This window comes from Oxyura jamaicensis, chromosome 7, assembly GCF_011077185.1.
Source record: "Oxyura jamaicensis isolate SHBP4307 breed ruddy duck chromosome 7, BPBGC_Ojam_1.0, whole genome shotgun sequence".
Taxonomy (NCBI): domain Eukaryota; kingdom Metazoa; phylum Chordata; class Aves; order Anseriformes; family Anatidae; genus Oxyura; species Oxyura jamaicensis.
The window spans coordinates 30,734,434-30,751,702 of record NC_048899.1 but is presented as its reverse complement, the minus strand read 5'-3'; the positions used below and the strand labels follow the sequence as shown (position 1 = coordinate 30,751,702).

The following is a 17,269-nucleotide window of genomic DNA, read 5'->3' as shown; positions in this document are numbered from 1 at the left end:
CAACAATCTAAGAATTAAAAGCAATAAAATGTCGAAAAGCAGTCTTCACATGCAGAAATAATTAAATCTAAAAATAAACTCCATGAAGTAATCCAATATATTAACATTTCACTTCACGCAATCATTTCTACTGACTCTTATGTTCTCTGTTGCCATTACAAACATTATTTTCTTTTCATGGTAAAGCCCCTTCCTGACACTTCCTCGCATTCTAGAGCATGTGAGTTTTTTCTTTTGGACCAGAACATCTACTGAGCAATAAGAAAAAAAAAATTATAACCCTATTCACAACCTCAAAACCTTCTTAACACAGAAAAGTTGTCAGTCATCTTCAGCATTTAATACATCTTTCTACACATAACTTCTCAAAAGTGATTCAGCTAGAATCAGCGCACAGACAAACAAAGAGATTACCTCGCTTAATGCCTTTTTTGCTTCGGTACATTTTGCCTGCAGATCAGCACATTTAGCTTGCAACTATTACAAAGAGAAAGAACAAAGTTAAACTCTATGTTCACACTAATTACACCTGTAATGGAGAATAGCAATATTTGAGATGTTAATAACAGTTGTCTATTAACTGATAGGCAAGCCATCACAAACAGGGGCTTTTCTCGTCAGGTGAGTATATCTTATTGCAAGAACTCTGAACATTTCATTAATAGCAGCAAATACTTCCCACCTGACCTTCCTGATATATTAGGTCTTAGAATAAACAGCAGCTTTTACAAAAGGGATGTCAACAGAAAGGTAACTTACTGCACTGAATTTCTTGTAAATTGCTGAAAGTTATTTAGCTGAAAGTAAATATGTTAGCCTAGTTTCATGCGAGGCTAAGAAGAAAACCTCATTTTTTACTTCTTCAAATAAGCTAGGCTGATTCAAGACTTCCATAAAAGCACCGTGATACTGTACCATAGTATTGTCCATACCAATAAAGCGAGCTGTTGTATGATATTCTTTTGTGAAACTATGGAAAGTCTAATGAGAAGGCAATTACCAAAATGCCACTGGCTATTTCGCTTGTCAAGTAGTTTAGAGGTTAATTTTACATAAATATGCTTCCCTAAAATCCATGTATTTTAAGGTAACGCTGCAAATGTTAACAATAAAAACAGGACATGGGTTAGAGAAGAGAAGCAGAAGCACCGCAAGGAAAGAAATGCACATTTGGCTTTCTGGTCCTCTTCTTTTCCTGAAGTTGGCTGAATTTGCCATTCACCACATGGAGCTGTGACTCACTCTAATCATCCCTCTCCACAAACAAATTTATAAGACTTTTAGCATTAGTATTTCTGTATTTTCACACATAAATCATTGACAGACTGAATTCTAACTAGTTGAAAAAGAAAGTAATTTAAACCTGAAGTCCACATCTCATGAAAATTGACATAAAGATTAAAGAACCACTTGATATGAGAACTCTTGCCAGAATTTAGTCAATACTAGCAGTACTGAAGACAGAATTTGACAGACACCTTTTAAAAGGAGGTCTTGACTGTCACTGATTTTAACTTCTATCTCACCCCACAAAAGCTGTCTCTGGCAAGTGAAAAAAAATATATACATACATATATACACACAGCGCAATGACTTTTTTTTACTGTACTACAGTGATTAAAGGGATTTCATTTGGCTTGCACAGCTATTCATACTTTCCTTACATTAAAAAAATAACAGACTTATAAACTATAAATAAGCAACATAGAATTAAATGGCCCTCAACTCTTAAAAATGGCAAAGAGCATTACAAGACCCCCCAAATATTTAAGTTTTCCTGTGAATATGAAGTTCTTTGGCCACTAAAAGGAGGTTTTAATTAAGTTAAGAACTCTGCCATTTTGTCATTTACAACCCCATCTTCACCCCACCCCGAACTGCCACCTTCTCAGCAGTATGTGGAAAGCAAGCAAATACATTCATGCCAGGAAAACTGGTAAAAGAAATGACTTGCACCAGAAAAGAAAATGTAATCCACTCAACATGCACCAAGTTAAAGGAATATTCTGTGCTATTAATCCAGCAGCCACACTATACTGCAGTTCTATAGAATGTAAAAGCAAACAGCATGGCTGGAGGTCAGTGTGCTAGTGCAATATCAATTTATTTATTTTTTTTTTAAAAGCTGAGCTAGCTGTTGCAGTTCTCCAATGCTACAATATAAACATACCTAGGTGATCCTTCCCCAAATTCATCTTGAGCTAACTGTCTCCAAGAACAGCTCTCCCAGGGCAAGGGCAAAGGACAAGAGCACTGTTCAGTATCTATACGATCAAACTGAGCACTCCTCAAGTACGTCTGCTGTCTGCAGAAAAATTGCAGATGGATGTGGGCAGATGGACACAAGCTAACATCCACTCCAAATCTCTAGAACTGTACTAGAACATCCTTAAACCCAAGTGAACCTGCCCTTTTATTACAGGGCAGTACCAAATTGTTGCCAGTCATGACAGCACAGCTTTGAATTTGGAACAGGTCTGCAACCAGCGAGCTCAAAGTGCTCGTACCTGCTTCCACTCTACGATAGTGACTTAGGATACAGTGAACATCCTTCTACTTTCCCCACTTCTGAAATGCCTTAAGATCACACTCTGTAATTTATGTTCCTATTTCAGTGAGGAAAAAAAAGAAACAAACAGAAAAAAACCTATATAGACCTATAAGGGAATTCAGGTAGAATTTAACTGTTCTTAAGGTCATGTTATAGTTTTGAAAGGCTGACACTTCAGCCTGCATTTAAGCAATATTTACAATACCTAGCATTAAGTCATCATTTTGACCAGATACCAAAGTTGTATTTGAAATAGACACGGAAAATTCATACTACTAAAGTGTTGAAATCATACAAATTCAAGTAAAAAAAAAAATAGTAAGTTTCAGTATATCTTTCTAACCTTTCACTCTAGAAAGGGAGGAATTGTGACAAGCATCACTTACATTCAACTTATAGTGCAAATAGTAATTTTAGTGCTATTTACTATATAAAAAAAACCTGGTTTTGACAGATGGGGCATACAGAGTGAAAATCCATCAGCCTAAAGATGTATGAAACGTATCTTAGAGCAGTTTCTTAACTTGTTGCTTGAGTAGGCTGTTTTCAATTTCAACATCATAGCTATGAAGTCAAATGCAGAAAAAGCATACAGAGCATTTCACAAAGAGGTATACAAAACAATACAAAAACTAAACCAAACAAAACTAAAAACATCTTTTGATCAACTAGCCCCCTCCCTCACAGGGTTATCTATTTTTTTTAATATGAAACCAGGCACATTGTCTTAGTAAGAAATGTGCAAGCAAGACAGAGATGCTGAAATGGATATTGAGCACGACAAATTGCTGGTAGAGGAGATAGCTTGCAAATCTTTTCAGGATGGCATAAGCTTGGTGATCAAGCACATTTATCAATGTTTTCTTTGTTATACACATAATACTTACCTCTTCCAGGAGTTTGGTTTTTTGCAAAATCTGCTTATTCAAAGATGCCACCTTCCTTCTGTGCTGTTGGGCAGCTCCAAGCCTTTCTGGTCGCTCCTCAGCAGAAAGCTCAGACTGCTAAAATAAATAGTAGTAAAGCCTGTTGAAACTCAAAACATTACTTTTTACTTCTACAGTAGTTAAGGAAATGCCAAACTGGGACACACTTGTGATATTCCTTATCAAGAGCTGTGTCCCACTATCCAACAGGAAGAATGACTCACCAATCTGTCTTGCACCAAGATAAGAAACCAAACAAATACATTATAATATATAATAAGCCAAACAAATATATTATATCCCAGGTAAAGTAAGGTAGTCAAGTGCCATGAGACTCGTTGAAAATACTACAGCATGCTACATCAAATTAACTGTTTCGTCAGCATTACAGTTAAACCTAGTAGGGTTCTTAAAAAAGCTAAAGCCCCCCTTAAGCACTAAGATTGCTTCCGTTTAAGTGGTATTTACTGAACTTGTTCAATTGGAGATATCAATGTCATACCTCAGCATGTAAATTCATAACTCTTAAAAGCCTTAAACATTCGTGTCTTTAGATTCTGAAGTGCTGGTTTACATGCAGTATGCTGATTGACATAATTCCAATGTGGTAATTACGTTTGCCTCTCTAAGCTTTTATTTTTATTTCATGTATTTCTGTGCTATGGACACTAGTCTTTAAAACTACTTGCATTGCCAAGAAAGTGTCTCACAAATACATAATTAAGACAACAATCTGGATGCACTCTCCTGTTCTCTCTGGATTTTGAAGGGAAAGCTGCCAGAAGCATACTTTACCATGAATAACATCTATAATAGAAATTGTATATTTGCAGTAGATTAAAGAGCAATTAATATATTATTAATAATATATTAATCCATATGAACTTGCGCTGAAGATCTCAAAGCTTTCACGACAGCTTGCTGACAACAGCGCACAGAAAAAGTCATACATCAAACACTAATTGCAGCAGAGAGACTAAATATTGGTGCCTCGTATGGAGGCCTTAAGACATAGCATCAAAGCTTCTACTACAAGCGCAGGAAAGGCAGAGGGGTCTTCTGAAGACAGAAGAGAAAAACAACAGAATATCTCATCTACAGAAGGCAATATAATGCACTTGGCATAAATGTTTTCTTCTCAACTTGAGGTGAAAATTTTGTGTGTTATGATTGGTAGACGACAAATTAAAATCTTCTATGCCCATCTTGGAGCAGACCAATGATGAAAGAAGGGTAAGTCCTTAACTTGGCAGAGCAGACACGAGCATGGACACCAACACTGCACTCTTCTCAGCTAGTGCCTACTATGCAGGAATGATGTAAAAAACATGGCAAGAGTAAATACTGACATTAAAAACACCTTCTGCTGAAGGACGTGATCTACTTCACTTTCCTTAATACTCCTCCACACTCCTCAGTTACAACACTAGAAGTGAACCACAACATGTATCTTACACACAATCATGTTTTGCAAACATAGTTAGTATTGCTTTTCCTGTTGGTTTCTGTGTTAGTCTTCTAGTGGCTTCAGACAACTGAAAAAAACATTATACTTCATTATTGATTTTTTTTTTTTTTTTACTTTTTTGATTGTAGACACCACTATTTTTTCAATGACAGTGCAAAGTTCTATATAACAAATTTAATTTTACTGAAAGAGGTAAACTAGCTTGCTTAATTTCCTGCATAAAGATCTGTAGTAGTCTATGAAGTGTCAGGGGCTTCACAGATCACAAGCTAAAAACTGGCACTCTGTAGTGACAATTAATACTCTAAACCTGCACTGAACCCTATATATTTACTATTTCTGCTTTTGAAATGTGCACACAATGAAGGAGGAGAATGCCTATCATAACACTAGCTTATGGTAAATTGCTTTTCTGTAACAAAATGCTTTCCAGTACAAAAACGGTACAAATGCTAGACTTGCTTCCATGACAGAGTTTTAACATGTCCATTTATTTTGGAAAGGTGTGTAGAAGTACTGGATCTTAAGGGTGTGTTCAAAAGCAATTGTTCTCTTTATTTATTTTTTTAAGTCTGTAGGGCATACTATGATTATTTCATAGTCATAATCCTCTAATCTTTTTTTTTTCAGGCTGATAACATTCAATCTATTCAAGTAGTTCTAACTTCTTGCATTTTGGTGTATACAAAAATAATATATAAGAATATAAAAAGACAAAATATTTTATATTTTTGTTAATAAATCCCAAAGAATAGCCAAACCCTAAAGCTCCCTTTCTTTTAACACTGTCAAAACAGTTTTTGCTGTCTCTACAAACTTCTACTTTTTCAGTCAATTCACATTCTTATATATTTTTTTCCATTTGAATATGTGAGAAACAAAGAACACTCAGTTCCTCATCAAATTCTACCTCTGTTCTTGTCCTGTGCTCCATGCTCCTGAAAAAAAAAATGGCAATCAACCCTGGTTTGATCTTTAAAACTCAAAAGAGCATGTGTTACTGATGCAATTTATCAGTTACTATGGAAGCTACATTCACATCACACCCATAATGTTCCTATAATAGTGTCAAGATTCTCCTTTCTTTATGAAGGCACGCTTTTAAAAAGGACATAATTAAAACATGCCTGCTTTAAGTACATTGTTAAAAGTATTTGCTGCCTCATATGTAACCTCTTGGGAACCTAAAAGAAAAATGTGTTTCCACACTACCATTCTTGATGATTTATTAAGAAAAGGCCATGTCTCAAGAAGTGGGCTGCTGAGCTTGCTTTTTGAAACTGGGAAATAACCACCACATACTGAGGTTTCTGCAGAAAAATCTTTCTGGTATGAAAATTAAGAAGGATTTGCTCTGCAGCAACACTACAGCATTACAGTTACTGCAGAACTGATTTGCAACTAGTGGAGAAAATGAAACTTTCAACATAGAAGGAAGAAAGCACACATTATAGAAACTGCTTTGCTTTTGACATTGTTGTTACCTGGTCTCTTACTAGACTGTCCCAGTAGCTGACATTACTTAAGAAAGCATTAGTGTCTCTGCCTGCTCAAGATTATCAATTTGCTGCTGTTTCTCATGAGAATTGCAATTACATGTGACAAAGAGGACTAAACAGATACATCCTTCAACTTTTCCATTAATGTATCCCCACCCACTGGCAGGTTGGTATAGGCTCACTTCTGCGCTCCTCCAAGGTTCCTTCTAACTGCCCCCAAAATAATTAGCGAATTAAAATAAACAAGTCATATATTATTCAGAAACTCACTTAGCAAGCCAAAATTTTGGAAGTTAAAACTCGATATTAATTTTGTTGTTTTATATTCAACAGTATTGCTAATCTATTTGCAGCTCATAAACTGCCAGCCAAAATAAATAGCTAGTAATAATGACTAACAGCCTGCTTCTTAAAGGAAGAAATATTGAGTCTCTGTATGAAGATACAAATGTTGTAGCAGTAAACTTTATCTCTTTCAACCACTTTAATCACTTTCAACCACCTCCTATCACTAAATACACTACAGAGGTGACTTAACTCCACCATAGTTGCCTCAATTTGAAACAGTCTGAAGCCCATTGAAAAAACAAAAGCAATCTCCAACTCTTTAACAGTTCAAATCTGTTTTCAGTCAAGTTCCACTTAAATCCTTAGCAGTCATTCCAATATAATTTGCCATCATTTTTCCTTGACACTGAGCCTCAGGAACCCACATTAAAAAGTCACCAAATCTCACCCTACTTTTCAGGGTTTCTGTAAACCAACAGATTAATAAGTAACACATTTAGTATCTTCCTTGAACAACAAACTTTAACCACACTAAATGGTTGAAATGCTTATTTTATGCTACTCTGATCCAATGTGTATGGTGGGTAGTAATGTCTGATAGACAAATCTAGAAGTCCCAAAACATTCCAAGTCAGCTTTTCACGATATGAAAGCAATTTGTGAACACCATTTAACACTTTTGAAAAAGTTTCTTCAGGCATTTTTGAAAGGTGTAGTTTTGAGACAACATTTCTCTAGTTACAGTCATTCCATTTTAACAAGGAACAAGCTCTTCATCCAGTCCTACTCCTAGCAAAACCTTCTGTTATGTGTGGGGATTCTTCCTCTGAGAATTTGCAAGTATCCTTCTAGCACAGTAAAAATCCAAGCTACTTTGAATAACTGTCCTTAAAAAGCTCGTGATGGACAGGCAAATAAAAGCCACATTAATTTTCTGCCAACATTTTTTTTTTTAGAAAATGAGGAACAACACTAGAAACTTTCCTTCCAATTCATCAAGCAAGTTAACAGAGCAGCAGAAAGGATGGGAAATGCAGAAAACTACGCGTTGATCTTCAGCAAAAACACCATCTTGTAAGCACAGTCCTGGCATATGGCAAAAATCAGATCTAGAATTTTGTTTGCCAGCTTTCTGCACTGAAAATGGGCCTGGGAAACATATTGAGATTCAGATAGACAAATAAGAACCCCTTTTTCCTTCAGACTAGGAATACTTAGAAGGAGTTAAAACTATTAGAACCATATCCAAACATTGTTGATGCTTTAATAAGCTGTTTGATAACATCTTTAATTCTCTTTTCCTGGTGTATGCACACACACACAGCATTTCTTTTCCGTCATATCCAGTAGATCTGAAAAGCGATATATTTTTGGTTTGACTTGAATCAGTTCTTGCTTCCCAGAGTATTAATCATTGTTCTACTGTAACAGTCAAGGTCTTGCTGCCTTCTCTCAGAACAGAAGAAATGTAACATTGAAATATGACCCCTGGGCTTCTGTTCTTCCAATCCTTTATAATAAAGAAAGGCCAAGAATTTGCTATAGACTCTGTTGAGTTATAGGGTTTATCTCCCAAATGGGAAAGCTCCATACCTCATAAGTGTCAACAAAAAGGAAGAAATATGAGAAGACTATTGGACAAATAAGAGCGACCTATAACTCATAACTGGCAGTGATGTATTATATGTATTAATTGCTCCAAGAGCCAGATTTCTTCCTCACATTACTGTAAAGAAAACAATCACAGCTGAACACAATGAATGGAGCTAATATACACTGTTAATTGCCTTAACTTATAAAAGCAAAGATTTGGTTTTTTGATAATACCAGATCCGGAATGAGAGATCTAGCATGTGACTGATAAATGGTGCCCAGTGCAAGTAAGATCCCAGTGTCTAACAGCCCAAGTGGAGGAGGCCTAGATTTTTCTGAGCAGTCCTGCAAAGCCCTATTCCTGCGCTTAACATTTAAAAATGCATTCAGACCACTGGTTTCAATAGGTATCAGCTCAGCCTTTCTTTATTAATGAACAAGTTTAAGCAGGTGCTTAACAGCCAAACTACTCATATATGCAATAAAGGAATACATGCTCTCATGCCAAAGGCTTGTGCATATTTAAATGTAATTAAAACACTTCCCTGAATCTTGACTGTGCTGTCATGCACAGAATATATGGAACAGTGTTGTTTTAGGAGAATCACAGCAATTAATTTAGAAGCTTAAATAAATTAATTATCAAACACGATTTGGTAAACCATAACCACGTAACACTTACCTTTTCAGCATATTCAGACACTATTTGCTTGATCTCATCTGATTGGAGTCCAACTATCTGTCCTACTGTGCTTGCTGTCAATTTGCCCTGCAAGGGTATCACAGTAAAAAAAACACATTTGGAGTTTTTGAGCTGCCTGTGCTTTTTATATGGCAATTTCCCCAAACTTTAATGTTAACAGAAACATAGAAAACTTTTACATTGGACAAAAATTGCCCCTGTAACCACATATTAATGTACTACAGAGCCTGATGAATTAGGAAACACTGATGATGATGAATCTGAACAGTGACCACTAAAACATAACTAACAGCAATTTAAACAAAGCTGTATCAGTTTTAGATGCTACTTACCTCTTCTGTTGCCATTGCAGCCATTCCAGTCATCAGAGTTTTAATGCGAAGCTAGGATAAAATATGAGGTGTTATACGTAACAATATCTTATTTATTTCTTCCTAGTGACAGTGGCATACGTATACAACTACAATTGTTTAACATGCATTTTAATGAATGCAATGGGACAGTAAGTCTATGAAAGTTAATTCAGAGGTGGATGAAGTTGCTGAATAAAGGAAAATTTCTTTATAAAAGTACTGTCTAACTCACAGGATTCACATCCCAGTATCAAACCAAAAGTTGATCTCCTAAAAATGCTCAAGTTCCAAAAGTGAAGTTAATTTTCTTTCCTTGTATCAAATTTCGATGAACATTTAACCCCTGTACATTGATTTCAAGTTCCATACTCTTCTGGAAAACAACTCTCCCTTCAGCTAAGCACCTAATTTTTCCTTCCAACAGAGGATGAAGCAGCAGAGATAACTGTTGCCCTCCACCCAAGTTAGTTACATCCATGCCAACTTCAGTACATGGCACACCTCTTCAGCAGCTTGAAGGTCATCTTCATCACAAGGCTCAGCTTTTCCTGATGCTGCAAGCCCTGAAGGTAGCACAACTTTTTTATCTTCAGCCTTTTAAAGAGAAATTAAGGAAGTATTATATCTTGTTCGTGTAATTTAAAGTACTAATACAGACAGGAAGGAGGAAAATGGAACATAAGTTGATCTGCTTTTATAATTATATTTCAGCTACCAAAACATCCCCACACTCCACTTCATGCCTTCCCTCACTGATTTCAAAAGCATTCAGAAGGTCTTTGATACAGCATCTCTGGCTTGCTACATCCACTTCCAGGGCAAAGATCCCTTATTCCATATTCTTCAGGAAAATACCAATTCAATAAGGCAATTGTCTAAACCAAAATGTCTGCTATGGAGGGGAAAGCTGTAATTTTTTACCAATTTTTTTTTTTTTAATAACTTAACATTGGTATGATAAACATGCAACATTAAAATGAAGCATAGTTACTTACTAAAGTAACAAGAATTGGTGACAGACCAACTCAATTTCTAGGTCTCTCGATTGCCTCACTAATCTAATTCACATTCTAGTCCTGCCTTACTGGTGACTCAGTTCACACAACAAACGTGATGGCTGCAATATACAGTATTTCAAAGACAGTCAAGATGATGAACAAACAAAATGAATGCTATAAGACATTACTACAGCCTGGCAGTTACTTTGAGGGAAAAAAAAAAAAAGGTATGCCGAGATTTGGAAACATCTCCATGTATAAATTGTAAATGCTAAATTTGTATGTGGAATGTTGAGATAATGAGTAAGGGTAACCTTAACATACTCAATTTACTGCTGAGTCCATGACATAATTGATGCATTTCTTCATCATCTCTGTCTATAATAAAAACTTGTACCCAAAGTAGTATCTGCACTGAAATAATAACACCGCAAATATTCTAAGATAGCTTATGATTCCATTGTCATCAAAAGCATAGAAAAGGATCCTACTTTTCAAGAGGCACCATGATTTATTTATGGCATGGTATCACGCTTCTCTTTCACATTAAGTGACCTGTATGCAATAAATGGCTGCAAAATTTCTTACCGAGCAGTGTGATTCTTTCAAAAGAGAAGTACAACACAACACCACCACTCCCCTCCTTCAATGACCACACCATGGAACACTTAGCTAAAAGATACTCATTACTCATGTAGCAGACAGGATGTGTCATTAACACACAGACGTCCACCTACCCACCCACTCACTCCCAACTGGATTTTTTTTTTTTTTACCTGTTCTGTTTTTCCTGCTTGCCTGCTAAATCCATACCTCCTAAAAAAAACAACAGGAAAGAATTTCTGTTTCCAGCTTCCACAAATAAATTAAATTTCCATCAGGTTTTAACATAGAAATGCACTAAAAAGTGGATTATCTAAAAAAAAAAATCTGAAGCCACTTTCAGGTTAGTTTTGGAATGTTTCAAATCAACTAAATAAGCAGTAGTGCAGCATATTTACAGAATAACTTCAACTCAAACTCAATCTACTCTTCCATTACGATCTGCAAATCTAGACTGTGCCTAAATACTGCCATGTAAAGCTGCTGGAAGGAAGAAGTGATGCTCTCTTTCCATTTGGAAATTAATCCTGAGCTATAAGCTCCTGAACTCAGGAAAGGCCTGAAACCAAACTAGAGTAAATCTGAAAAAATACGATTCTCTAGTATTAAAGAAACCACCACGCCAATTTTTATATGGAATACTTCTAAACAGACATAATACAAAACACTCAGGCAATCGAATGAAATCTTTCACCTGCCATATTCCAAAAGCGTAGCATGAACCTTTGATTCTTCATCTAGCAGTTCTTCAGCTCCTTTCTGACGCTTATATTTTCTCTGGGGTTTGTAAACCTCCTGTAAGACAGTTAATGAATTCAGAGCTTGTAGAAAGAATTTTTAAATAAGTGTGGCATTGCTAGAGTGTTATATACCACTGGTTGCTTTCCAACTCAATATTATTTGCTAAAATAAACATACTTGACTTCATCTTTTTTGGAAATACACAATAAAATCTTACTAAATTTACTTCTAGACATTTTGTTACAGGATCTGTCTTCCCATGTTGAAAAAACAACTATAACCAGTTATTTAATAGTTGAAAAAAATCCTGTTTATTATCTCCTTAATCACATTGCAATTTAAGGAACAAAAATATCTTAGTAAGTCTGGTACTAAAGTATTTCTGTCTCACATTATCCCAATGTGATGCTATAGCTAAACAACAATTCCTGAAACAAAACATGGATTTGTGAAATCTGTTTTGTGCTGATAGAGCTACTTTTAATTTAAAAACAAAATGGAAAAAAAAAAAGGTCAGAGGTATTATCCTGTTAGACTGTTAACAGGGACACAACCATTACAGCACTACATGTGTTACATGAAGTATGTTACTACATTAAAGTAGTAACTTTTTTCTTCCTCTTTCCATATAGATCAATTTTGACAGTATAAAAGCCTCTTTACCAACAATAGAAAAATTATTCCAGCCCAAGCACGGACTAAGTAAATAAATAAAAATCAGGGGATCCAGAGCTTTCCCAGAATTAACAATTGGAACTAAGATAACATTCACTTTAACTGGAATTATTTTTGTCTGTTTTACAACAGATTAGAGTGCAGTGAACCTGGAATGCATCTTTCCTGTTGCCAGAACAAAGATTTTTTGTTTACTTGAACTTTAGTATTCAGTGCCATCCTGCTAGCAAAGGCATGATGGGCAGAGGCGGACACTAACCAAGAACCTGTGACCTCAGAGATAATTTTATGACTCCAGTTGATGTCAAAACACCACAAGAAAAGTTCACATCCCATATCAATTAGATTGACAGTTTCTCTTATCCTTTTTTCCCCCGAGAGGGAATTCCAGCCCTCATCACAGCAAAGAAAATCATCATGACCAAAGAGCCAACAGCAAAAAGGAATGGTCCACTCCGGTTCGCTTTGTTTTACATTCAAATAACTTAATCTTTTGACAGCCAAGCTTAAAATGGTTAAAACAAATACATTACTAAAACAAACGCTGAAATCAATGAAAAGCTTGCACTTTTCCCATATATGCTTAACTTTAAACTATCAATTATTCACATGGGATAAAAGATTAAATTCAGTTGCAAAGACTGTAAATGAAAATGAAATATTTTTCGCTTGCTATGATTTCTTACACAACACGAACTATGATTTTCAACAAGCAATTCTTGAACCATAACCTTAAAAAAAAAAGACTGAAAACTGTTTAAGCAAGACATGTAATCCCAAAGTAGATATTCTGAACAAGTGAAAATAGTATTTCTTGGCAAGTTTCTCTAGAATTTGCCAGTTATTCTCTGCAATTTTTACCTCATTTCCAATCTGAATTTATCTTTGTTTCTAGTTATTAAATCTTGTTATATTTTTGCCCATCACAATGGACGTGCTTTTTATGATCAACAATCTCTCATAGCATGTACTTCAACATTCAAAGAAAAGCAATAGAAATCAAAAATAATTATAGCTTTTATGGTGGTATTGTGTGCTATACTTTCTATGTAAAGAATAGACATCATACCATAAACTTTAGTCTTGGTATGAGATAATTGAGTACTTGAACAAAACCACTGCAAGAGAATCTGTTTACTAGATAGTCACCTTTCAGTAGCAGTACTTCTTAATTTAATATTCCCTCTTCTAACCTTTAGACCTGGTTATGACCATAAATCTCATTGTATTGTCCCCTTGTGAAAAGGTAGGTCCTTAGACTCCAGGTCTAATAATGAATTCATACACAGACTAATCTTTCACTCTTGCTGGTTCTCTCCTTTAGGAAAGTTGATTTCTCTTCCAATTCCAAGGCACAGTGATTCAAAGGTGACCTGCAAAAGAGTCTTGAGCTTATAGTCTTTCTTCCAGTTCCCATGGACAGATAGAAAAGCTTGCATGCTTTCTCCCCTTAAAATTCCCTGTGCATTTTCCTATAGACTGCACTCACGCGTTGACACCTTAAAAGTTCTCACAAATTAATCTTCTGATAAGAAGATCAGTTGCCAGCAGTAGAGGCTATAATCCTGACAGAGCTCATATATTTAGTGAAAAGGTGCTTGTCTGATACCCTGAGCAATGATGAACAAGTGTTAAAACTTTTTCTACCGTGAAGATGTACCTAAATACTAGAGATCAGTAATCCAGGGGAAAAGACAGGACACATCTTCATCAGCTCTGCAGATAGATCCAAACTGGAAAGAGCAGCCAGCATGCTCAAAGCCAGGAAAGCTCTTCAGAAGATATTCAGACAAGCCAGCTGATCAGTATAAAATAGTATCAAACCAGACTGTACCTCGTCTTCCTTGACTTCCATTGTCTGTTCCATTCTTGGACCCTGAATATGGAATTATTCCCCTGGCTGCAGAAGTAGACACATGCACAGCTGATTCCAGGGCCATGATCTATGAATTTCAAAGTAACAGCCCTAACATACCAGATGAGAAAACTCACTGGCTTCAATTAACAAAGGAACACCCAATTTGCCATACCGGTACCTATTACACCTTTTCTGTAGAATTCTCTGAGCTCTAAAAAGCAATTTTAGAAAACATGCTGGTAGACACGTAAAGAAAACCCTACCAAGAGCCATGAGACTTTGGACAAGACACTCGAGCAGAGCTGATGTTTACTAAGTAACTGCTTGCTGCTAGTACATTGCATTCCTTCTTTTCAGACAGGTTCTCCTGAATAAACACATTAATATAACAGAATACACTTTAAAAACCAACTTATTAGGACATAAATCTGAGCCCTAAAACCACTTCTGTTCCTCAGTAAATGATTTCATTACTAAAATTGCTTGCTTCTTGATCATAAAAAAATAATATACTTACAAAGATATCAGTAACCGTTTTGATGGCCTTCTCTTTTCTTTGCATAAATTCATCATCCTGCAAAACATAAGAAGTGATTAAAAATACAAAGAATGAGACTAAATCTCAAATTTGTAACGAGTTTATCAAATTTGCCAAATTTTAAGTGAGCTGACCAATTGTTTGGTGAAATGCTAGTGATTTCCCGCAACAGGAAAGTATTTCAATCTCTCATCAGATAGGTAGGTAGGTCTTTAAAACCATATCCACATCAGCAGTCTTTCTGTTCTTTGTTCGTATAATACCTAACAAAAATGCATTCCCAGCCCACTACTGGAACCTCCAACCATTACTAAACTACAAAAAAAAAAAAAACTAGGGCAAGCTTGGTGTGAAAGAGAAATTTCCCCTATCATTTTAGTTCCTAAGCATTAATAACAATCAAGAAAAAAACACACCGAAACAAACAAAAAACAAAAACCCCACATCACTCAAACTAATAAAACTCTGCTGTCATTCCCAATACTAGGAATATCTACCTTTAACAGTATTATTGAATTAAAACACAGAACCAAAAGATTTGTTTCTACGTATGGAACTTCCTCGGGATATGCACGAACAGGAACTGATGGCTCTACACTATATGCAGAGATGCAAGCTCATTCCAGCTCTCCCCCTGGCACAAGAAAGCTCTATATCAGTACTGCAGGACAAGAAGAATTTCAGCAGAAGAGGAAAGGATCACATCACTGTTCTATGCATGTAACTTCAAAGCAGGCAGCATTTGACTGTTGTCAGAAGCAGAAGAAATTTTATCAAGGTATCTCAAACACTGCAAAAATTCCTCTTTCCACTTCTGGATAAAACTGCAGCTCGGACTCTTCCGGTAATCATATTTTGAAGAGAGAAAAGTATCACTTTCTAGCGCAAATCTACCCCTTCCGTCTTTCCCAAGTTCAATTTTTCAGGCATCTAGTTTTCAAGAACAGATCTGGCCTTTGGATCCATGGAGACAAAGAGCTGACTTTGAGCACACCAAAATACCATTTAAGTCATAGGTGGCATTTTACCTATGCACAGCATTTGCAGCATAACAATACTCATTTAGCTAGATCAGCTTCTTTACAGCATGCCACATGTTTCAGAACATATTTCAGGCAGCATAGCTCTAGTCATACAGTTTGCCTTGACACACTGCATGGCTCTATATGCACTCCAGGAGCAAGCTACCCGGCAAGCAACATCAACATAGAATTACCAAATATTGCTGAAAAATTAGGGCAAATACTAAACAAAAGTTAATTAACGTCTATAAATTTCTGTCACAATGCCTTTTTTTTTTTTTTTTAATCACAGCTGAATCTGTACATAGATTCCTCTAGTACCTATTAACAAAGGGATAGCAAAGGCAAAACCCCACAGCCTGATGTATATTAACATCAACTTTATAAACTCGGGTGCATCTGTACTGGCTTTCAGAGCTGTGAAGCTGACACTGTACCTATGCATTTGACACACTGTAATAGAAAAAAAACTAGCTTTGATCTTACCTCTGGAAGTCTGTGTGTTTTTTGAAACTGTGCTATAGAGTAAGACCGGATATAGTCTCCCATTTCCTCCCTTGTTTCTATTGCACGTTTTACCAGCCACTGAAAAAGAAGTTTTTAGTCAGTGGAAAGAGGAAGAAAAACAACAGCAGTGAACAGCAAATTGTTTCGTAATTGCTTTTAATACATGATAAAAGCTAAAAGCACATTTTAAGCATACAAACGAACATTTACGTTTAAGCATGTAACTGAGGGACCTACTCCTAACAAAATGATCCAGCATTAGCCTTTCTATAAGCTTCATGCTTGCTATTCTTCTATGGGCTAAAAAGATAACAAAAGAAGAAATCACAAACCTAGTAAAAAATTATATGTCACATTAGTTATATTCATAATTTTATACATAAAACAAACATTCTTCATCCTGCTGAAATATATTGAACCATGCAAACCTCAGAGGTCCAAAGAGTTCATACTGCAGTGGGATTCAGCAGTCTGAAGATCAAAACTGCCTTCTCTTAAACACTTCTTGGAACAGGGCCTGGTACTCCAAAAACAACTTTTCTGAATAGTTATTTGTAGATAGTATATTACAGAATTAGTTATGGTCTTGCATGATTTCTCCTATATTTAGCTTGCACTACAGCTTCCCATATATTGGACTGCTCTTATATACTAATATATTTCTAAGAAGTATGGAAAAAAAATATTGCAAACCTCAGCTAGTAGGAATTCATAGTACTTAATTCATAAACAAAACATATGAAATCTTTACAACTACAAGCAAAGCTCATTAGAATTTTGCCTATTTGGATTTCTGTAATCCAAATATTTGTATGTCAACTAGATTTATTATATAAAAAAATGATGAGCAACTGTGAAATTCAAGTGGATGTGGACCACTTCAAACATTATTCTTTTAGCTTGCATCTTTAAAACTTTAATTTTCTGGCTTTTCATTTTTATCTGC

At 35.7% G+C, this 17,269-nt stretch overlaps 1 protein-coding gene across 1 annotated transcript in view; it reads right to left on the bottom strand.

Annotated features, from left to right (window-relative positions):
- Positions 1-17,269, bottom strand: part of CCDC93 (coiled-coil domain containing 93) — a 39,107-nt gene that overhangs the window by 13,437 nt on the left and 8,401 nt on the right. The window contains exons 5-13 of the mRNA XM_035331659.1: positions 16,303-16,401; positions 14,774-14,830; positions 11,677-11,777; positions 11,156-11,195; positions 9,883-9,975; positions 9,361-9,411; positions 9,008-9,094; positions 3,439-3,555; positions 415-477 (exon numbers count right to left, since the gene is read on the bottom strand). Of these exons, the coding sequence (XP_035187550.1) occupies positions 415-477; positions 3,439-3,555; positions 9,008-9,094; positions 9,361-9,411; positions 9,883-9,975; positions 11,156-11,195; positions 11,677-11,777; positions 14,774-14,830; positions 16,303-16,401 (708 nt within the window). The remainder of the gene's footprint in view (positions 1-414; positions 478-3,438; positions 3,556-9,007; positions 9,095-9,360; positions 9,412-9,882; positions 9,976-11,155; positions 11,196-11,676; positions 11,778-14,773; positions 14,831-16,302; positions 16,402-17,269) is intronic.